General features: G+C 46.9%; 2 protein-coding genes across 7 annotated transcripts; both read left to right on the top strand.

The window, feature by feature from the left end:
• Positions 1-1,646: 1,646 nt before the first annotated feature.
• LOC101064305 (receptor-type tyrosine-protein phosphatase epsilon-like) lies at positions 1,647-17,305 on the top strand. 6 transcript variants are annotated; one of them, XM_029835701.1, is made up of 23 exons: positions 5,843-5,979; positions 7,491-7,593; positions 7,838-8,014; positions 8,829-8,937; positions 10,191-10,262; positions 10,534-10,630; positions 10,951-11,024; positions 11,424-11,560; positions 11,702-11,792; positions 11,879-11,949; positions 12,023-12,059; positions 12,128-12,225; positions 12,645-12,764; positions 13,046-13,209; positions 13,840-13,975; positions 14,156-14,305; positions 14,608-14,701; positions 15,038-15,114; positions 15,246-15,380; positions 15,541-15,666; positions 15,822-15,973; positions 16,841-16,976; positions 17,122-17,305. In XM_029835701.1, exons 4-23 carry the CDS (start codon positions 8,916-8,918, stop codon positions 17,194-17,196), a joined length of 2,064 nt encoding a protein of 687 aa, XP_029691561.1. In that variant the 5' UTR covers positions 5,843-5,979; positions 7,491-7,593; positions 7,838-8,014; positions 8,829-8,915; the 3' UTR covers positions 17,197-17,305. The 6 variants fall into 6 exon arrangements, with proteins under 6 accessions (XP_029691560.1, XP_029691564.1, XP_029691561.1 ...); XM_029835703.1 differs by having other exon boundaries at positions 7,838-7,919; XM_029835700.1 differs by lacking the exons at positions 7,491-7,593; positions 7,838-8,014; positions 8,829-8,937 and adding an exon at positions 1,647-1,908 and having other exon boundaries at positions 5,749-5,979.
• A 1,937-nt stretch (positions 17,306-19,242) lies between these two features.
• gnrh3 (gonadotropin-releasing hormone 3) lies at positions 19,243-20,214 on the top strand. Its single transcript, XM_003963950.2, has 4 exons — positions 19,243-19,311; positions 19,439-19,581; positions 19,701-19,781; positions 20,068-20,214. The coding sequence occupies exons 2-4, from the start codon at positions 19,444-19,446 to the stop codon at positions 20,119-20,121; spliced, it is 273 nt and encodes a 90-aa protein (XP_003963999.1). The 5' UTR covers positions 19,243-19,311; positions 19,439-19,443; the 3' UTR covers positions 20,122-20,214.
• The last annotated feature ends 1,310 nt before the right edge of the window (positions 20,215-21,524 follow it).

A 21,524-nucleotide genomic window follows, 5' to 3' on the forward strand; every position in this document is an offset into this window, starting at 1 on the left:
CTGCTGTCAGAGCTCAGCTGAGGAACGACCCTGAACCAAGGAGGAGAAATGAAGGACAAAGAGAACCACATGCTGCCGTCTCCATCCAGTTCAGTGACACGGCTGTGGCTTTATTCCACCTGAAATCTCCCCCTGAACCCCTGAAGGTTAATGGGGGATAAAACATTTTGTCATGTAGCTGGCAGCAGCAGAGTGGAAGGATTTATCTGGACACTAGTGTGTGACGTGTCATTGAGGCTTTTCAGCCATCCACATGAGCTGGTGGCAGGAGGAATATTTCTGTCACCATTTCATCAAAACAGAGGAACTCACATGGCAGCTGTGAAGAGGACACAAATGGTAATAAATAAACGTGATAATGGACACGTGTAGGTTTGAGGGAGCGTGTTTTAAGTCCTGAAACAGAAAGAGAGCTTCCAGTGTAAAAATAAAGACCGAATAACACAGAACTATTAGTGCTGCACAGTTGGGTGTAGAGTTAATACACTACTTATGCTGCTGTTTGGATTTAGTTGCAACTAAGAAGTTATTTCATTACTTTTTGACTTTTTATCCCCTAGCAATTAAAGTCATGTGGGCAAATATGCTCATCGCTCACACACAACACAATTATCTTAACTGTAGCGTGACTTTGGGATCGCTTTAGGCTTCAGGATGGACTGAAAGTACAATAATTCAATTATGTGATGAGGTAGATTAGAGGACTGCACAATTATGTAACATACAAGCTAAGACACACTCCTCACGCTCCCCAGCCTCTCGTGAGAAAGCGGCAGCAGCTTCTCTTTTATGGGGCAACACTGCCCCCAGCTGAAAGGTGCTCAGCTACACCTTCATTCCACACTTAAACGTGAGAAGAGCTTGTGTAATTAGATCCGCTTCTAACAAATAAATCACAAGCGGCTGCTTTTTTTTAATTACAATGAATGAAATAAAAGAATTGCAGCTCATAAAACCAGCAAAATATATTCAGCCTTTAAAGAGAAGCCAGAGTTTGTGGCTTTACTAACATCGTTATTTTTGATTGCTCCTAATTGTTTACTCAAAGCGGGAATCTTGGGACGAAATATTCCGTGTTTCACTTGAGAGCCACACGCTCCTGCTCATTCTAAATATATATCTGCCACGGAGATCTTCATAAAGTGACAATGGAGGTCTCAAACATAAAAGTGTTGCAACAATATGAGGAAGCGTTCTCCCCAGACAGATCTATTCCCATCCCAGTTAATGAACTTCTTTTATTGGAAACTTTTTTTCTGTGCAAAACGTGCACAGCATGAGATGTTCACCACCACCACCAGCAGATGGCTCGACTCACGTTCACATGTATATAAACTATTTGAGTGGAAAGTAGTTTACAGACATTTACTGAAACAACATTCACAACAATAATACTTGGCTATACAGGAATATACTGTATGTGACGCATGAAAAAAAAAACTTCCACATTTTCTGTAATTAAAATTTCAGTCTTGCACATTTTTACATAACTTCAATTATATCAAACTTTTTTTTTATTTGGAAAAAAAACAGGGTGATGAATATTGGATTAGTTGTCGTCTGCTTTACAGACATCACTGATGACTGAGGGATGGAGGAATGTGAGGGATGCTGAGTCCACCGGATACTCCTGCACTGGGGGGAGGTGGATGGAGGGGGGGATGGAGGGATGTAGGGAGGGGGGAGGGTCTCCAGGCTCCGCGCTCAGCTCAGCCTCTCACAGGAAGCGCATCCTCTCGGCGCTGCGCCGCGCTGCTGCCCTGATCGCCGGGGGATCGTCCACGCCAACGCCTCCGTGCGTTTATTCTCCCAGGGACATTACACATTCGGGCGACGTCGGCTTGGCGCAGGTGGGGGACACGCCGACATCCTCCCTCGCTGTAGACCCTCAACCGGAGACATCTCACGGTAAGACACGGAGCACATCACGGTTGACGATCAGCCGCTTTCCTTTGGGTGTTTGTGCGATTTATTAACGGGCATTTACCGGAGACGATGTTTTAATCCCGCTTCCGGTTCGATCAGAAGGGGCTTCAGAAGCAGCAGCAGCTTGTCTCCAGGGTGGGAACACGGACGCAGGCCTCGGGGATCGCCCGTGATGTATCGCTGTCATTCCTGAACACAAACAACGCGGGGGCTGCTGTAAATATGGGTTAGTGGAGCAGATGCGCACACCACGAAAAGCCCGAACTGCGTGATCTCCCCTCTCGCATCTTTAGTGAAACGTGGCCGGGATGTTATTTTCATGATGAGATTTAGAGACGCATCACCAGTCTAGACACAACGTGGAGACGCGTGCGTGCAGCTGTGCAAAGGCCCGCACGCCGAACCGCTGGAGGCTGCAGCTGGCTCACCGTGGGTATCGCATGGAGGAAACGCAAGCTTCATCCATATTTGATGGCACTGGATATATATCCACCGCTCCGATTTCGACATCTTAAACTGGCCCCATCACATGGTTCCAGATGGCGTTTATGATGGAGCTAACCCAATAAACTCCTGTCATCGCTCTCGTTCAGATCCGATTTAATTAGCGCAAATATTTGACAAGGAGGTGAAGCTGCTGAGCTGGTATCAGTGTGGGAGGACCATGGGAACGCCATGTGTTCACACATGAATTATGAATGTTTCTCATAACCTCATTCACAATAATGCAGCCCAACCGCCAGTTCCACCTCTAATTAACTGACCTAATAAAACAAACCAGTTTTAGAATGATTCCACATCTGTGTCCCCCTGGGGAAATGGGCCTAGAGGTAGAAACGTGCGCAAGATTAATTTGGTCGTGATCACTTTTCAATATCCTGGGGTGGGAAATGAATCACGTTGTCCTTTTTAAAGAGGGTTTTAGGAGTTTTGACGTGCGGATGCACCAATTGCATCATCGGCTAGACAAAAACCCTCCTTCGGGGACGACTGAACACATTTCATGACGGCAGTATCATTAGCAATATCCCAAGCAATATCTTAATCCTTCACAATCCTTCAAAAACAACGTTGGGACGCTGGTACGTGCAACTCTCTTGATCTAACCATGCCTTTTAAAGGAACCCACCCTTGCGTGAACCTCGGGCGTGATTGCTGCGATTCCCTCTCGTCCCCGTTTCAACCAAACCCTAACCCAGATGTGTCATTTCTGGACTCCTCAACCCCCGAGGCCGAAGGTTCCTCTCGGAGAAACGCGTAAACATACTGTGAATGAATCCAGCTGTTCCCCTCAGCGTTGAGTGCTCAATTAAGGGCAGTTTCATATCTTCCTCCAGCACTGACACAGATATCTGTGGATTCTAACTGGATTCTAACTTCATGGCCCGTTTTTACTGTGGCCATGTCAGACTCCAGCAGATCCTGTGAAGGAGCAGGGAATACGCCCTGACCAAGCCGCCTGTTCAATACACCGAACAGTCCCTCACATGCAGCATCAGTGTGGGCTGCATTCATCCCTCGTGGGTCTGGACCGGTGCATTCAACCAGAGTGGACTCCTGCACCAGCAGCTGCTCCCTGGCTGTTTGTTAACCTGTTCCAGCTGCAGCCACACTGATGCCGTCATTTCCAGCTGTTACCAGCTGTTCCTGTCTGGATGGTATATAATGAATGCCGGTGTCGCCCAATACAACCCCAGTTTGGGTGCGTTACCCATGATGCACTGCGACGGTGTTCCATCATATTTGTAATAAGGAATATTTGCTGGTGGGTTTCGAGCCCTTCCAAAGGTTAACATGGAAAGCTACGGAGATTTCCAGGGTGAGCAGGAAGGGCAAGCAGGTCAAATCCAGCTTAAATATTATATAGATCTGAGGGAGACAACTGAGCCATTTGCTGATGCGGCCTCTCATGGAGATCATCCTCTTTAGACGGAGCCACGCGCGAGCGGAGCGCTGCTTCCCCACAAATGTGCTTAATTAGCGATGCTAAATTCTTCATGCGACCAGGAGAAATAACCTTTCTTCGTCGGTGCATTATCAGCACTCAGTGTTGTCTTTTTAGCGCCATGAATTAATGATTGAGCCAGAGTGGTGGGTGACGACCATAAAACTTTAATGGCCCTGCATGTTTCATCTCTGAGGCAGATTCTTGGTAGAAAGGAAGTGCCCGCACCCCTGCGCCCGCGCACGCCGCTCTGTGGAGAGGATGATTCCAGTCTTTCAGAACGCCTTCTGACAGGTGAAAATAAGCATAAATAACCACGGTAACACATTTCCGTCCGGAGAAAAATGCATTTGTGCTTTTCGGCTGTGTGATTCATCACTGATTGACGGCTTCACTAACAAGATTAATGTTCAGGTCAAAGGTCAGCCACGTACTGTTGTGACATTCATTTCCTCTAAGTTGATATTTTTAGCCCGTCCCATTTCCACATATAGAGCAAATGCTCTGGAGAGCTTCCGTGCCGCTCGAATCAGAAATTGAAGCCATACGTTACTGTGACAGGCCACCTTAAAGGCTCACATCAGTTTTGGCTGTCAGTGTCACCTTACTGGAGGAGTGAAAAGAAAAGCGGAGTCGATTTGAGTCGGTTCGGCAGGCTGACCAAATAACAGCACTCAAGTAACAATTGCCTGGCTGTGAAGGTGACGGCGATAAAGGGTTGGGGAGGGGGCTATCGGTGCGGCGTTTCAATCACGATGACCAGAGAGCTGCGAGTGAACATGAAGGGCCACGTTGAGAGCGATAAAGAGGACGGTGGTGATTTTAAACTGCACCTTTGCTACGTTTAAGGACAAAATCCCTCTGTAAATTCGGAGTCTTCATCCAAAACTGGCCGCTTTCTTCAGCATCCTGTTTCAAGTTCCTGTTAGTAAAATGTTAACTGCGGACCAGAGGGTTGAATGAAGTGCGTCTGGCCTGGGAAGTTTCTGTATTCCTCACTTGTTCCATCCCAAGTCCGCTGGACAATTCCCGGTATTAATAAAATGCAATATTCCAACGGCTGAAGCCTGTTTGCAAAGCGACATTTATGGGGGCTCCCTTGACCTTAATGACAGCACCACGGTTAAAAGAGCCAAGTTTAACAACTCCTTCAGGTTTGGAAAAGTTGAGCCCCATTGTGTGTTTTCTGGACCGTGATCATTAATTTCCCTCACACTGAGCCGGCCCGTCCAGCTGGGCCCGTTTTCACCTCTGGTCCTCAGCGTTCTGCTTGGCTGCGTCACTGCGGCCAAATGTTCACAATGCGGCTTTGTGTCTCGCATATGGGGGCATCAGCGGAGGAGGGCCGAGGGCCCGCCGGGGCCCCGCGCCATCTCTCTCTGGCTCCTGGAAAGTCACAAAATGACACGACAGCGAGGTCTTTGTGGAAATAAGGCATTAATGGCAGCATAGTTGACGCTTCAGTCACAGATTTCTAGGCTGACGCTAATAAGCGTAATTAGACCTCTGATTGCAAACATTGTAAACGGGGAGGGGGGTTAATGCGCGAACATGCCTCATGTGTAAAGCAAACACTCTTTGGGAAGGCTGATTTGGAGATAATTAGATTTGCATGGGTGGAAATAAGTAGCTTGTTGTGTTTGCTCTGCAACAGTGGCTCCCGACAAACGTATTCATGAATTCATCGCCATTAAATGCAGGAGAGACCTCGGGAGCGGCGCATTCCTTAGCACGCACGCATGCACGCCACTCCCACATGCAACCTTTTACTGCGGTTTTTATGCATTTAATATGAATGTTTTGTCCCCCATTTTCAGTGGATCATCTGCATTTCTGGTTCTTCCTGCATTCCTACAGTTTCCTCCTTAATTTTGCAGGCTCCTCTCAACCCCCCCCACTCCCACCCCCCACCCCCAGCCTCGTATCGATTGCGGGAGTTTGCGCCAACCCCAGTGACCTCTTCATCCACTCCTGCCGTGGGTGCCTCACGGAGGATGTCAGACGGGGACTGAGGGTAGGAAGCCCCGACAGGTCCAGCAGTCGGCCGCCATGGACTGAGGCGAGGGGGGGTCATCTGATACCAGATCACAGGGGCTCTGCTCGGAAGTGTAAGTCTCTGATTAATCCCTCCGACCACAAACTACTCAATTCTGTTTCGGGAGGATCTATTGAAATTGAATCCAATAATGGGAAGTCATCCAATCCTCGGTGTCTCCTTTCAAGATGAGGCTAATTGGATTTGGAATCATCTCCCCAGATTGATCCTCTTGACCTTAACTGTGAGACAGAACCAGTAAACTGTGTTGATTGTCCAATAGAAAGTGTTGCAGTATGAGGTTGTCTGTGCTTGACAGCTTTTTTTTCTTATTTTTTGAATCTTGATGCCTCCTTCACACAGTAAACTGGTTTTAAAGATGTTGTTCAGACTTATCGGACCGCCCATCTTCATCTTTTGTCACAGCGTCTGTGTACCGAGGACGTTTCCTATTATAGCTGTTATCTATGAACCCAGAATCCGGACACTTAACTACTCCAGCTCCACTCGGCTCACATTCGTTTCTCTCTTATCTCTCTTATCTCCCTCTCGCTCTCTCTCTCTCTCTTTCTGCCACTGAGGTGTTCGTGCTCTCGTTCCATCCTTTTACTTGCCGCTTCATGCTGGAAGTGGTGGCTCTTTTGATTCCCTCTTCTTTTGCTTGATCTTTGTTCGTCTGCTCCCTGGGAATTAAAAAAGAGAATGCTTCCGGTTTTTTTCAGAGGGCATTCCACCACTTCTCTGCCAAGCACAAGAGCTGCTTCTGTCTTTGAGGCCTTGTTGATCTCGCAGAGCTACTTTACAGATGTTTTTGATGTTGTTTCAGAGCCAGACTGTACAGTAATGTCTTATAATATTCCCTTTGATGACATTCCATAGCCATCACCTGCTGTTGTTCTCGTAAACACGTAACTTAAAATTCAATAGTTCTGCGGATCCCATTTGTATATAATGTTTAAATATATATGTAAAACTGTGTCTGTGGTGGTTTAACAGCCTCACATCCATCAGGAGTTGAACTGGATGCAGACCTGCAACTTACTACAGTATAGTAAAGAATGTTTGAAGAATCCTTTTATGAGTGTAATTAAATCCAAGTGGGTGTTTTAATACCTAAATAATCACTAACTCGACTTCCAGCTCTACATACATCCGTATCGACTATTGCGTAACTGAGGCAGATATTTGCTTTTTATGAGCTTCTCACTAACAGCAGTGACTTTTCTACATTTTATTTGAATGAATTGCACTTTACAAGGCGTAGTGCAGGAGTCACATTTCAATACCGTTTGCGCGTTTTTTACATTTTCCTTCCTATTCGCTGTGGTTTTAATAAACGCCATTTACAACTTTAGGACGCATCAGCGATTTGAATTGAATCGTTTTGTGCGTTTGTATGTTTAAACTCATTGTCTGTGAAGGTTGAGCAGTTACTCTTATTGATTGTAGATATCTAATATATTGCCACAGTTGCTGCCGTTCAGCTATAGGTACCTGAGTTCTTATAGTGTTTGCACCATACCTGCGAGGTTAAACCCACACTGTAATTTCTAAGAAACCCCCTCCATTCTTAAACTTTTACAGTCTGCTTGGAAGCAGATAACACAGCACCTTCCTCTGCGCTGTTTGGTCTGAATTAATGATGTTGCCGAGTGAACCGACAGAAGGTCTGACAGCAGGAGAAGAGGTATTTCTCTGATTCCTATTTCTGATGTCTATTTCCTTTGAGCCTTGTTTTCAGGGTCTCCTTTGAGAGTCAAGGCGAGGGAGACGTAAGCGCAGAGCAGAAAAGACTTGTTTTAGGGCGGAGCGGGTCTGGGGAGTTAGAGATGTATAGCGCATCGCTCCCTTTTCTTTGCACGGTTGATTTTTTTCGGGGTTTTGTAGCTGACTGGCAATAACGTCCTTGTGCTCTCCTCCTCTGTTCACAGGCACAGGCGGAGTGAATTAGTGATGAATAATGCATATTCATCCACAAAACACTCACACTGCTCAAGCAGCCACGTGGATGGGGTGCGTGCTGAATGCAGATCGGTACACGGATTAGATGACTTGCTCCTGCCCTTCCGGCTCAAGTGATGCGGCATAATTTAATTTCTTTGGAGGAGGTGACTGGGGAGGCGCGAGCAAAACACACCTAAGCTTTTATTTACTTTAGATCCACACATGAGGCTCAAAGTGATTCTAGGTCAGTTGTAAGACAAGATGCAGATGCAGATTAAGACACGCCGCCAACGGAGATGCAGCAAGGGATGCAGGATAACTTCTGACTGGGATGCAGGATAACTTTCCATCTGTACCTGCTTTTCTTCATTTAAAGGAGTCCCTTAAAGTGAAACAGCGTTTGCCATATTTGATTGCTTCTGCTCTCCTATGTCCCGGCTCCTGGGGATTTGACGAGGACAGGTGTCGGGGACAGAACTGGCCTCTCCAGCCCAGTGTGGCACATGCAACGCATCCCCTCTGACTGTGCAACATGTAGGCGTCCATCTCATTTCCTGGAATCAGATTGGACAGGAGTGATGGGACTAAAAACTATGGGTGATTCAGTATTTAGATGTGTGAAATTAGGGTCATCACAGTCCCGGTGAGCGGTGACAACACAAACATTAGGCTAAAAAGACGGTTGTTTCAGAAGAAAGGGCTGAAGTCAAGAGGGTGGTGAAGAACAGGGAAGAAGCCAGGCTTTTTATGTAAGAGCCTCTCTGTGCTTCCATGACAACAGCCTACGTGATAACTGAGGGGGAAGTAAATAAATAAAGTGCTAACAGAGGAGAGAACAGAACCTCGAGCTGGCTCAGCGTAGGGTTAGAATAAAGTGAGGGTTGATATTCAGCCTCATATTTAGGTATTTAATTCATCAGAGTTGCTTCAGCGCTGATGGTCTGGATTCCTCACTACTCTGTCTTCTGGTCTTGGCAGCCTGTCCAGGTTGTCTACCGGCCTCCAACCCTGTGACTCCGGTGTTACTTCAGGCTGTGCTGTTGTGCTGATTATCAACACACCTCGATGAGGTCGAAGGTGGCGTTCGGTGAGGAAAAATTACATTAATGACATTTCGGCTGTTGAACATAATTAGGAGGAGGTTTTGTTTGGCTTATGCAATGAATTGCAGTTGTGATTATGGCTGATTGAGGTTCAGCTTTAACCACAGTCAGCCGTAATCACAATCAACCACAGATTTGAAACAAGTCTTGCGATATTTCGCTGGTGTGTCCTGGAATATGTACACAGAGCCTCAGAATTTCTCAGATACAGTAAAATATCCTCAAGCCTTACAACCCAGAGGTCTGAAAAGGATCCACTACACGCCCGCCCCAAATTCTGACCTGCGATGGAGCCTCTGTGGATGCTCAGAGGCCTGTGTGCCATGTGGCAGGAGGGCTGGGCTCCATGCACGAGGCTGTTTGCTGGGAATGATTCACGTCAGATGGCATGAACATAAATGCCAGGGTCAAATTCCCAGGAGACTGCTTGGCTGTAATAGGATGATTCACTGTAACCGCCTGGATCTGACTGGGAATAAATCAGGCCACATTTGGACTGACCAAATGTCACGTGTTAAAATATGTACAACTACTTCCCAATATTTACTTCCCTTAATATGCCCTTGTTTATTTGTTATGAGACAAGCCCTGGCTCAGTGGGCTGAGCTCTGTGGGGTTACTGCTTTATATCAGTCGTGAACAGCAGTTTACACAACTTTGTGCATCAGCAGTTCTGCCTTCTACCTTCGAAGGTGAGGAGACATTAAGTGGAATCCCTCTTGACCTCCCACAGCCTATTTAGCTTATTATCAGCCAGAGTCCACTGGCTTTTTGTAGGATGGGCAAATAAAGTGCATGAGTGTTTGGGGGAAGTGGAAAATTCTACCAAATGCCTCTTTGAAATGCCCTCTTCACTAAGGAACGCTGTCTTACTGTCACCACGCGTTACAACTCAGCAGACTGCACATCAAAGAGCGGGGATCCCGTTTGAGAAATACTGCGCTATGCTCATCTCCACGGGGTCCACCGAGAATGTGGATACAGTCATCCGATGCTAATGTGTTCCGACAGCAGCAGACTATCAACATAAGCACCTCAAACTGTTCAGCGGAGGCCCCAACATGTCTCTGGAGTCACCTGGAAGCCGAGCTCTTCTTCCTCCCCTCCTTTAGCTTCTCCTGGCTGCGGACGGATTTCCTGTTGGTGTGGCGCCATCTAGTGGGGATTCATGAGAATTACACGGATTACAAGCTGCAGACTGAAACGCTGACTTCTTTTTCCCTGTTTCCACCCACAGTGACAATGGTGTTGTTCCTGGTTGGCTTCTCTGTTGCCGTGAATAATTCTGCCCATGAGAACCAAACAGCAGGTAACAAAATGACCCATCTGTCTTTTTTTAACTGAACAGACATTAGATAACAGAATTGTTCCTGCGAGCTTATATGTACCAGAATTAAAGGAATAAGTGAAAAGCCAAATTATCCCTAAGATCATTGTTATAGCATTCAACTTCAAGACATTAACTTATATTTAAGAAGCATAAACCTACCTTTCACATGAGACAGACATTTAATACAAATTTCTGTTAATTGTGCAGTACGTGGGTCTGAATCTGTTCTGTCCCCACGTGTCCCCACCAGAGAACCCCACCCACAGAGGTGACCATGTGCTGCCCTCAACGCTGGTCATATCGCTGCTTCTCATCATCGTCGTCTTGCTGACCATCTACTGCCTGAGGTGAGAACGCCGACATCTGCATTCGGGAGATGTAAGCTTCTTCCTTCATGCACGAACAGGCATGAACGTGTCAGGTCAGCGCATCAGGGTGGGGGTAACTGAAGAAACATACGGAGATCACTGGCTTATGGGTAAACAGCTGCAAGTCCAGTAAGGCGGTACATAAAAAACAGCTCGGTCAGGTCAGGCAAGCGCTCGCTCAGCCTCCTGCAGAGAAGAGGCGGAGCAGATTTGCCTCTCTGAGGTGCCTGATGTTGGGCTTTACACGTTACCTCATGTGATCCTATTAAACATTTGCAATATTTCTCCATTTCATGCAGATTCAAAAACCACAGGAAGGCTCTAGTGACGTCAGTGGATAAGAAGATTCCGAATGGCTTCATGGAAGAACAAGGTACCGTTGTGCTGCAGTCCATACAACTGCCAGTGCGTAAAAAACTTCAGCCTTTTATGTCCCTTTTTTCCTGTTTTAAATGGAGACTAATGTTCTTTATAGCCGTGGAACATTTTTAAAATCTGAAACTCAAGCAGTTGGAAAAGTTTCACATGGTTCTTAGCTTTCGGAGTATGCAGGGAGTCATTTGAACCAAAGGAAGGGGGGGGGGGGTCTGGGTTGAGACAGTTTCATGCCGCAGCATGTTTACGACTGAAGAAATCATATCTGTCAAGCGTTCCCAAAAGTAAGAAATCTTAACGGCCATCGAGCTTGTTTTTGCAGGTGCAATGAGAGGTTGTAATGTTCCCTGTAGGGAAATGTCAGCAGCCTGCCTGTCATATATTCCTCTGAACGCAGGAGAGCAGACAGTGGTCCTCCTCCCCAGATCTCCCTCACCGTCCAAGAGGTACTTCCCGATCCCTCTGGACTCCCTGGAGGAGGAGTACCGGATACGCTCTGCAGATGATGGCAAGCTCTTCAGAGAAGAATTCAATGTAAGCAGGGGCTGCGGCGCGCAGGCATCCGTCTCGCGAGCGCCGAACACACACCGAGGGGCAGCAATAAAATGTTATGTTTGCAGTCTCGGCGCTGTGGATTTATTCTGATCTCGGGAGGATTGTCTTCTTTCTTTACAGTCGCTGCCATGTTACTACCACCTGGGGTCCTTCGAGGAGGCGAGCCGAGAGCACAACAGAGAGAAAAACAGATACCCCAACATTTTACCATGTGAGTGAGGCTCCGACGTCTGTGACAGTCAATACCAGCCCCGCTTCCACGCCGGCCTTCATCGCTGCCTCTCCTCTCTCCCACAGACGACCATTCCAGAGTGGTGCTGAGTCATGACGGACTACATTCAGACTACATAAACGCATCCTACATAGATGTAAAAGTCCATCTCAGATCATGTTGGGGTGAAAAATTGGCAACGTATTGATATTGTTTTCTCCCCCCCTCAGGGTTTTAAAGAGAAGAACAAATTTATTGCGGCTCAAGGTAAAATTCAGGCTTCAGCAGACTGGATTTGAGTTCTTTGTGGTGTGACTGCGTCTGTCTCCTTCCAGGGCCAAAGCTTGAGACAGTGGCGGACTTTTGGCGCATGATTTGGGAGCAGAAGACAGCCACCATAGTGATGCTGACAAACCTGAAAGAACGCAAAGAGGTCCGTCTGACACAGCCACAGGCCTCCTGTGCACCGTTAGCAAGACTCTCATTTGTTGCCCTGGCGGGAAAAGTCGTTTGCGCAGCTTATCTGAGCACGTCCTCAACTCCAAGTGTCACCCCGCAGATCACTTAGCATGGCGCTACGCTTAGCCTCCGAGGGAGGATCAATCGAAAGCACCGCAGAGGGTCTGATAGGGCAGAATAGAGACGTCGGGGATCAATGATGGAATAATTGTTGATCAGATCCTTCGAGGCTTCATGATAATTAGTCTGGCAATCTAGTTAATGATTAGAAGCGTCGCAGCGACTGAGTGAGACGTGAAAACTCCCCTGATTAGCTTTCAACCGGACTGAAACGTGCTGGTCAAACACGCATTTGTGATGCTCCACCATGCGCTGTTGTGTTTGGCTCCACAGGAGAAGTGTTTTCAGTACTGGCCGGAAAAGGGCTGCTGGATATACGGGAGTGTCAGAGTCGCCATGGAGGACTTCACCGTGTTGGTGGACTACACCGTTCGGAAATTCTATATCCAATATGTGAGTAAAAGCTGGTACTGTGTGATATTACAAAAAACGATCACAGGAAAAGACAATGGTCATATCTGAAAGCGACACGCTTCCCTCTGAGCGCGGCGATGGCGAATCTTCAAGAGGGTGAACCCGCATCCTCCAGAGAGGTTCTTTGTTAGCTTCTGGGAGAGGTTCTTTGTTAGCTTCTGATGCGAGCAGCGAGTCGAGTCTAATCGCTGGTTTTAGTGGACATTTCTGGCTGAAAAGTGTCCACGTCCAGGTGTTAATTCAAAATCTTTGCTTCACAGCAGGGCAGCGATGGTCCCAGAGCCCCCCGCCTGGTCACCCAGCTCCACTTCACCGGCTGGCCAGACTTCGGGGTGCCCTTCTCCCCCATCGGCATGCTGAAATTCCTCAAGAAGGTCAAGGCTGTGAACCCACCCTACGCTGGGCCCATTGTTGTCCACTGCAGGTGAGAATTCTCGGAATCTTTTAAAGTTGCAGCTTCGGTCGCGCAGCAGGTCGAGTGTTCCCATAAAAAGAAAATGGAAGCTTTTATAATCAGCAAATGTGCTTAAAGTTCCTCTTTTATGAGCTTTGTTGGGTTTAAAAGGCCTTGGCAAGTTCTGAAGACAGCGTGTTGAAGGATCACTTCACAGGTCTGATAGAAAATTCTCTGTTTGTGAGAAAAGAGTTCGGAAATGTTGGCGAAGTCTTGGTTTAAACGTGTTTCCGACCTGGTAGTGTGAGGCGCAGGACTGGTGTGTGTTACTAGTGACCAGTTTAAACCCTCAACAATTAAACCTGCCGCATCTGTTGCCGCAGGTGCTGGGGGGGGGGGCGGTGCCGCTGCAGGAGGACCTCTAGTGGTCCGCTGCTGAATCGCAGCTTTGCGTTCCCCCATCGGCGTCATCTGCCGGAAAGACCCTCGTAAAACTCCCACGCAGCACGCGGGAGTTTTACACGCGCTCTAAACTGTCCGAAACTGCTCCGAGCGGAAGCGTCCGGGCGCCGACTCCACGTTTACGAGAGACAAAACGCTCTGGCGTCGCCTGCGTGTTTGTTAACCGCCGCCGTCTGTTTCTTCTTTCCCTCTCCGCAGCGCCGGGGTGGGGAGGACCGGGACGTTTATCGTCATTGACAGCATGATCGACATGATGCACACGGAACAGAGGGTGGATGTCTTCGGCTCCGTGAGCAGAATACGAGAGCAGCGCTGTCAGCTCATCCAGACAGATGTAAGCGCTGACCCCTCCCGACCCCGCGGCTCCGCGGACTGACAGCTGAACCCGCTCGCTGCAGTCGCGGCGCAAACAAGCCAAGGGAGCGGGGGGAAGGGGGGACCGTGCCTGTGATGCCAAAACAGTCGGGATAAGTTTGACAAAACTAAGTTCTCCCTCCTCTTTGGTGCCCCTCAGATGCAGTACTCCTTCATCTACCAGGCTCTGCTGGAGTACTTCCTGTACGGAGACACCGAGCTGGATGTGTGCTCTCTGGAGGGCCATCTGCACAGGCTTCACAACACCAGGGCTCCCCACGACAGGCTGGGCCTGGAGGAGGAGTTCAGGGTAGGAAGAAAGACACTGCTCCCCCTAAACATTTCAATCAGTAATGAATCGTCTCCATCACCCCCTGCCCCCGCATCTGTATGTTTTCCTGGAATACTTGCCCAGGGTGCTACTCCTGGCGGCACGCACATAAATAACAACTAAAACTTTATAAGGAGACGCCATCTGCCGCCGTCGCTCCTCCTGCAGCCGCTTTATTTCACTCATAAAAAAGAGAATAAATATGTTTTTCTGCCATTTTATGCGCCGCCTGCCGAGCAGAAACTTCCTGACTTTGGGTGTGTTTGTCCTCCTCCTGTCAGAAGCTGACCAACGTTCGCATCATGAAGGAGAACATGAGGACTGGGAACCTTCCTGCCAACATGAAGAAGAACCGTGTGCTTCAGATCATTCCGTGTAAGGACCTCTCCCCGACTCCAAACAGCTTCATAATACATCACACAGGAGTAACATCAAAGTGCGGGTGATTTTATAGATGGTCTCTACACAGATGTGCGAATAATCAGCGCGTGTAAGTCTGATCAATGACATTCTGATAAGCCTTTTATATTCGCTTTCGATCGGGGAGCTGGGATACAACTTTTCCTTACAGCGAAAAACGGAGGTCGGCTCTGGCGTGTCGGGCCTTGAAAACACAGCTTAAGTTTTGCTCTATTTTCCATCAACATCTTCAAAGTTTCATTTGAATAGGAATCACTTGTGGAAAGTTTCATTTCCACTTCTCCTTCGCAGATGATTTCAACCGGGTAATACTCTCAGTGAAAAGAGGACAGGAGTTCACCGACTACATCAATGCCTCCTTTATTGATGTAAGCGCTCCCCCGCGACCTCTTGTATAGATTTCCCATAGAAGTATAAATAAAGCTCATTGTTTCCTTTGCAAACAATGCAAAATATGGCGCTTGCTTCACTTTTTTTTTTTTTTTGATCTGCCCTACAGGGCTACAGGCAGAAGGACTATTTTATCGCGACCCAGGGCCCCCTGTCTCACACAGTGGAGGACTTCTGGAGGATGGTGTGGGAGTGGAGGTGTCATTCAATCGTTATGCTCACCGAGCTCAAAGAGAGGGAGCAGGTACAGTACAAGAAGGGGTTGGAAAGAGGAGTTTCGGATTTTCTGCTATGTCTTAGTTTCATCTTTGGGGCTTGTGTGTGTGTGTATGCTTTCTGAAATACGGAACCAAAAAGGACATTAAAATGATGGTTAATTGAATTCCATTCTGACCTTTCTTCAGGAAAAGTGTTTCCAGTATTGGCCACCAGAGGGCAGTGTTACCTTTGGAGATTACAGCGTGGAGCTGACCGCAGACACGCTGTGTGAGACCTTCAGTGTGAAAGACCTGGTGCTCACCTACAGGCCAGTACGTGCTGACTTCAATTCAACAAAAGCCTTTGTTTTTAGAAAAAAAAAAAAAAGAAAGAAAGAAATGGGGCAGAGTTTGCCTTTGCAGATTTGAAATTCAGATCTGCCCTAATATTTTAACCCGTCCCAAAACCAATCTCTACACCTCACCAGGAAAAGCAATCACAGCACGTCCGACACTTCCACTTCCACGGGTGGCCCGAGATTGGAATACCGGGCGAAGGAAGAGGAATGATTGACATTATTGCCGCTGTGCAGAGGCAGCAGCAGCAATCTGGGAATCGCCCCATAATCGTACACTGCAGGTGAGGACCTCTGGAAATGTAACTCTTTTGTTGCCCACTCCTGCTTTTTTATGAGTCCGCTTTCCTTTTCCAGTTGAGGTTGACATCTGAGGGAGTCTCTGTTTTACGGATCCATTTTTCCTCCGTCTGTTTCAATAAATTCTCCGTTTTGCCTCAGTAGCGGCGCTGTTCCGCGCCTGAACCACTCATGTGATCCCTTATAAAGACTTCGCTGCGAACGCTTTGATCAGAACCTCGCTTCAGGTGAAGTGATTCTAAGGCAGCGCGGCCCTCTGGGATCGATCCAATCCACTGATTCACAGTCAATTAAAACCTCTCAAAGTGAAATATCCTCCGACTCCCACCGTGATTAATCTGATAAGATGAGCTAACGACAGGAAATGGTGTCATCACTCTCTTCTATTCCTTCATCACCACTTGTCTAAGAAGGGCTTTTTAAAGCTTTTTCTCTGCCCTTGGGAAACGGGGGCTAACCCGCTGCAATCCCCAACGTCTCCCTGCACTTCTCTTCCGATTCGCACATCACTCTCGCCCCTCTTCTTCCTCTCTCCACCCCCCCTTCTTTCTCTCCTCCATCCCACCATCATTGTAAACATTGACTCAGTCAAACACTGAGCTTCCAGACTGATTAGTGTTAGCGTTTGGATTAGCCTCTCTTTAAGTGAGGGTGATTATTACTGCTATTACACAAAGGTCACCTTTTCTCTTGCAAACTTTTCCACTTAAATGGGAAAAGAGTGCGATGCTTCGATTAGCTGCACGGTTGCGAAGATCATCTGCGCCGCCGCCGCCACGGTGCTTCCTTCAGCTTTTGGAAGGCGGGCCGGGTGTCTTCCTTGTGTGAATTCTCATCCTTTGGTGTTTCAGTGCCGGCGCAGGTCGGACAGGCACCTTCATCGCCCTCAGTAACATCCTGGAGAGGGTGAAAGCTGAAGGCCTCCTGGATGTCTTTCAGACAGTCAAGAGTTTACGCACGCAGAGACCGCACATGGTTCAGACTGTGGTAGGTGGAAAAAGAGACAACGTCAGATCTGCTGCGCAGAAACTGACAGCTTTTTAGCATCTGTGCTGCCTGGAACTGTTTCTGCACATAAAACAAAACCAAAACCACTTGGTGGTGACAACTCTCCTCTTGTTTCCTCCTCCAGGAGCAATACGACTTCTGCTACAGGGTGGTTCAGGATTTTGTCGACATCTTCTCAGACTATGCCAATTTCAAATAACATCCACCATTTCCGGGCAACTTGCTGATGCATATTGTTGTGAATGTTCTTTTGGATTCCGTGTTTTGCACAGAAATGATGTAATATAGCGTAATAAAATTCCAAACGTCTGTGTTCCGCTTCCTTCAGAAACACCTTCAGGTACCCACATGTAAAATATACTGTAAAACTTGATTTATTTCCCATTTATTCAGTTTTGGAGCCACATTATGGGGCTCTAAAAAGACTTTCTGCTACAGCCATACAATGTAAATACTGCAATATGTATTGCCTACTTGAAATGCATAGTAATATTTTGTTAATATATACTCATTTATCTCTGTTCCTGGACCGCGTGCAGTTCTTTGGGTCAGTTAATCTCATATATTAAGACAGATTTTAATGCTATAAGGGGAATCAGTGAGATGTCTGTTAAGGTTTCATCCTGTCTGATGGGTGAATTTTAATCATGTACTTTTTTGTTCAAACAAAAGCAGGAAATGCAACTGGATTTATTCTGTTAGGTGCTGCACGTTTCCTCACACATGTCTGTGAAAGCCCAAACAGCTGCCACCAACTTCCTCCTTTTGCCTGTGGAAATCTGATTTATTTAGATCAGAGCCTCATTCTTTTCTCTCTTTTTTTTAAATGTTGAAATAGAGAGAGCTATTGTAGACGATTTAGAGGCAAACCTCATGTTTTGGTCTTTATTTCTCATTTTTAAGCAGCCACCTCTTCAGCTCGCATGCATATGTGTGTAAATCAGTGCCACGCTGATTAGAAAAATACACTTCTAATCAGGTAATTCTTGTCACCGGGTGACACAATTTTAATATGAATAAGCCAGGTGCCGGTATTTAATTTAACAGTCTTACCAGTATAAATAGTTTTGTTGAATGGTGGTTGCTCAGTCATCCGTCCAGTTTGGTTTTTCTATCAACATTAGGACATCAGCATCAGAAGGTACCATCATTTTAGCGCTTTAGTGCTCAAGTAACTTTAGTGAAAGAGAGTGAGATGGATTCATTTTAACCTTTAGATAAGGAATCCTCAACATTGCTGCAGACCCAGAAGCATATATTGTTGACCAAGGCGTCTGCCGACTTAGGCTTAGGTTTGGGTTGAAGTTGGGTTAAGGTTGGGTTAGAGTTGGGTTGAAGTTGGGTTAGAGTTGGGTTGGAGTTGGGTTAAAGTTCGGTTAGAGTTGGGTTGGAGTTGGGTTAGAGTTGGGTTAGAATTGGGTTAGAATTGGGTTGGAGTTGGGTTAGAGTTGGGTTGGAGTTGGGTTGGAGTTGGGTTAGAATTGGGTTAGAGTTGGGTTGGAGTTGGGTTAGAGTTGGGTTAAAGTTGGAGTTGGGTTAGAGTTGGGTTGGAGTTGGGTTAGAGTTGGGTTGGAGTTGGAGTTGGGTTAGAGTTGGGTTGGAGTTGGAGTTGGGTTAGAGTTGGGTTAGAGTTGGGTTAAAGTTGGGTTAGAGTTGGGTTAGAGTTGGAGTTGGAGTTGGGTTAGAGTTGGGTTAAAGTTGGGTTAGAGTTGGGTTAGAGTTGGAGTTGGAGTTGGGTTCGGGTTACACTGGTGAGCTTGGTAGTCTTCCATTTGCCGGCCAAACTGGTGGGGGGAACTTTCTACTGTGTACTTGTACCTGTGTTTACTTCATGACGAACTGATGTGATTGGCTGATTGATCATTAATGATAGTGTACATACATTCCTGCGCGCTCGTGCACACCAGTGATAGAGTTGACTGCGACCCCGAGGCCTTGCAGTTCGTGTGACATAAACGTACAAGCATCTCTTTTCGATGATGTTTCTGCCTTTTCTCTCTTTTTTCGCATCTGTATTTGAACTCTGATGCTAATAAACCATAAAGACAGACCAATGTCAGTCCTAAGTTTCATGTTTGCCGCCTCACAAGCACAGAGGCACTTTGATAAACACGTAATACTCTGTGAACCCTCTTAGTGGTGTCAGCATATGCGAGCACTTAGCTAGCTCCATTAACGGCATTTTGTGTCCCATTAGTCCATAAATGTGTCACACCTGCAGTGAGGGGATTATAATCCTGTTTGCAGCCTTCGACAGCATCTATAAAATCACCCTCTGGCTAATGCACCACATGCTAAGGAGGCGTGCACAGAGGTAAGTCAGGCCGGAGCAAAGTTTGCTTCATTAATTACATTCTAAATTGTTGTTTACAGTGTCGGGGCCATAAATTGTGTCCCACTGGTTGGCGAGCAAATGGTGATTCCTTCAAGTTTGTTTGCAGCTGAGATGGAAGCAAACAGCAGGGTGATGGTGCAGGTGCTGCTGTTGGCGTTGGCGCTCCAGGTCACCCTGTCGCAGCACTGGTCCTACGGATGGTTACCCGGTGGCAAGAGGAGCGTGGGCGAGTTGGAGGCAACCATCAGGGTGGGCGTCCCCATTTTCCTGTGGGCAGACCTCAGTCGCGGGGTTAATGCAGCGATTGCTGGTAACAGTTCCTCGACGCTCACGTCCGTCATCTAAAATCTCTGTTTTATTGTTCTAAGATGATGGGGACGGGAGGAGTGGTGTCTCTCCCCGACGAGGAGAGTGCCCAGACCCAGGAGAGACTTCGACCATACAATGTAGTAAGTGCTTATTATGCATAATTTATCAGCAACGTCTACTTCAATTGTACAATATTAATGCTCACTGCACCACTGTGTGCACTACATGTTCCAAAACAGGAATGACAGTGTACAAAATGCTCAGCCAGTGTTTTTATTTTTCCCTTTTGCACCGTTGGATGTGTGAATGCTTAATTTTGTCTCTCCGAGCGCCGGCAGCAGCGACACTTGTCCCATTCACCTAGTAAAAGTCTAAACATTTCTATGATTAAATGCCCAGGCTGAGCTTTCATTTCCATCCCTGCAGATCAGCGAAGAGCTCAATCGCTTCGACCCAAAGAGAAGGATCCAGAATAACTGAGGGAGTGAAGAATGCTAAACAGATCACGTGTTATAACAGTTTTATTACACATATATTGTAATAAAGTTTGTCCTTTTTTCCCCGATCATTAAACCTCTGGGTCAGATCACTTTATAATTCTCATCCTCGGAGCTGAAACCTTGATGTTTAGACGTCTGAAGTCCTTTCTGGGGATGAACTTGTCTTTGTGGCGCAGCCACGACCGACAAGCATGACAAACCTGTGACACAACAATCCTAGCATGACAACAGCTGGTGATTAAGCCAATTTATTAGAAATCAATGGCTTAATTAAATTTGTCACACTTTTGGTAATTCCATTTTCTGCCACGGCAGCCATGCAGATGTGACGTGCAGGGGCTGAGAGGAGGCCCCCATCCGCCTGCTGCGTCCAAACCTTCCGCCACAATTGCTCCAAAATCGGTGCGTAAAAAATGTCCAACGTTGTCCAATCCCGCATTTCTTCATACAGGGGAAATCGGTGTTCATTATTGAAATTGGAATTTCATATAAGGAAGGGAGGAGGATCAGCGGGGGGGCACACGCGTTTTAAAGAGAACTCATTTTCTGCCAAAGCCCCACAGACGGGGCACCGCACTAATCGTCTGGTGCATGAGGGGCTCGGATTCATGAACTGTGCTGACACCGTGGAGGCCTCGCATTGTTAGTGCGCGGTTGTAATGCACACCAGTGAACCCGAACCCACCGGCACAAGTGGGAAAAGCCGGCGAGCGTTTTTAAAAGCGCGCAGAATTGAAGGGGAATGAAAGCACATTCCTCCGCGCTGGCAGAACAATGCGCACCCATTTGTGATACTCCGCGACGCGCTTTAATATTCATGGCTCTAATTTGCATGACACAATCATTTACTTTGATGAGAACTTTTTTGTGGGAAGTCCAGGGCAGCTCCTCTTTGACACTTCGCGAAATTCGCACTTTTCCCAGCAACTTTGTAACAGCCAAGATAATGAGTTTTTTTTTTTTTTTTTTTTACAACCCCCCCCCCCCCCCCCCCCCCCCCACTAAAATCTGCGTTTGATTCAAATCATTTCACTCATCAATCATCGTTTCAATCACCGCGATAATAATGAATAATTCCAGATAAAACACACAAAAAACATCGTCCATAAATTCCTTTTAAATAATCCCAGGTTGTTGGAGGTGAAAACTTCTCCCTCCAGTGTCCTCATCAAGGACCCGCCTAATTGCACGTATACCAGGATAACAAAAACCTGCTGGTATCTATGTTTCCAAATTTGATTTAACCTCACTTTCTCCTTCCCAGACCCCCAGGTGGATATTCACTTTGTTTACCTCAAATTAAACTTCATATTGTTTACAGCCTCCCGGTCCCTGAACATTTTATAGCATTTTGGAATTATTTATTTATTTATTTTTTGTAAT

Source organism: Takifugu rubripes, chromosome 4 (assembly GCF_901000725.2).
Source record: "Takifugu rubripes chromosome 4, fTakRub1.2, whole genome shotgun sequence".
Classification (NCBI taxonomy): Eukaryota; Metazoa; Chordata; class Actinopteri; order Tetraodontiformes; family Tetraodontidae; genus Takifugu; species Takifugu rubripes.

Bases quoted from the DNA above. Each gene is read 5' to 3' on its own strand.
- LOC101064305 (XM_029835700.1), top strand. From the start codon at position 1,650: ATGGAGGGGGGGATGGAGGGATGTAGGGAGGGGGGAGGGTCTCCAGGC. The intron at 1,909-5,748 runs GTAAGACACGGA...TTAATTTTGCAG, and splicing joins TCAACCGGAGACATCTCACG to GCTCCTCTCAACCCCCCCCA. The intron at 15,667-15,821 runs GTACGTGCTGAC...ACACCTCACCAG, and splicing joins TGGTGCTCACCTACAGGCCA to GAAAAGCAATCACAGCACGT.
- gnrh3 (XM_003963950.2), top strand. From the start codon at position 19,444: ATGGAAGCAAACAGCAGGGTGATGGTGCAGGTGCTGCTGTTGGCGTTG. The intron at 19,582-19,700 runs GTGGGCGTCCCC...TATTGTTCTAAG, and splicing joins AGTTGGAGGCAACCATCAGG to ATGATGGGGACGGGAGGAGT. The intron at 19,782-20,067 runs GTAAGTGCTTAT...CCATCCCTGCAG, and splicing joins GACTTCGACCATACAATGTA to ATCAGCGAAGAGCTCAATCG.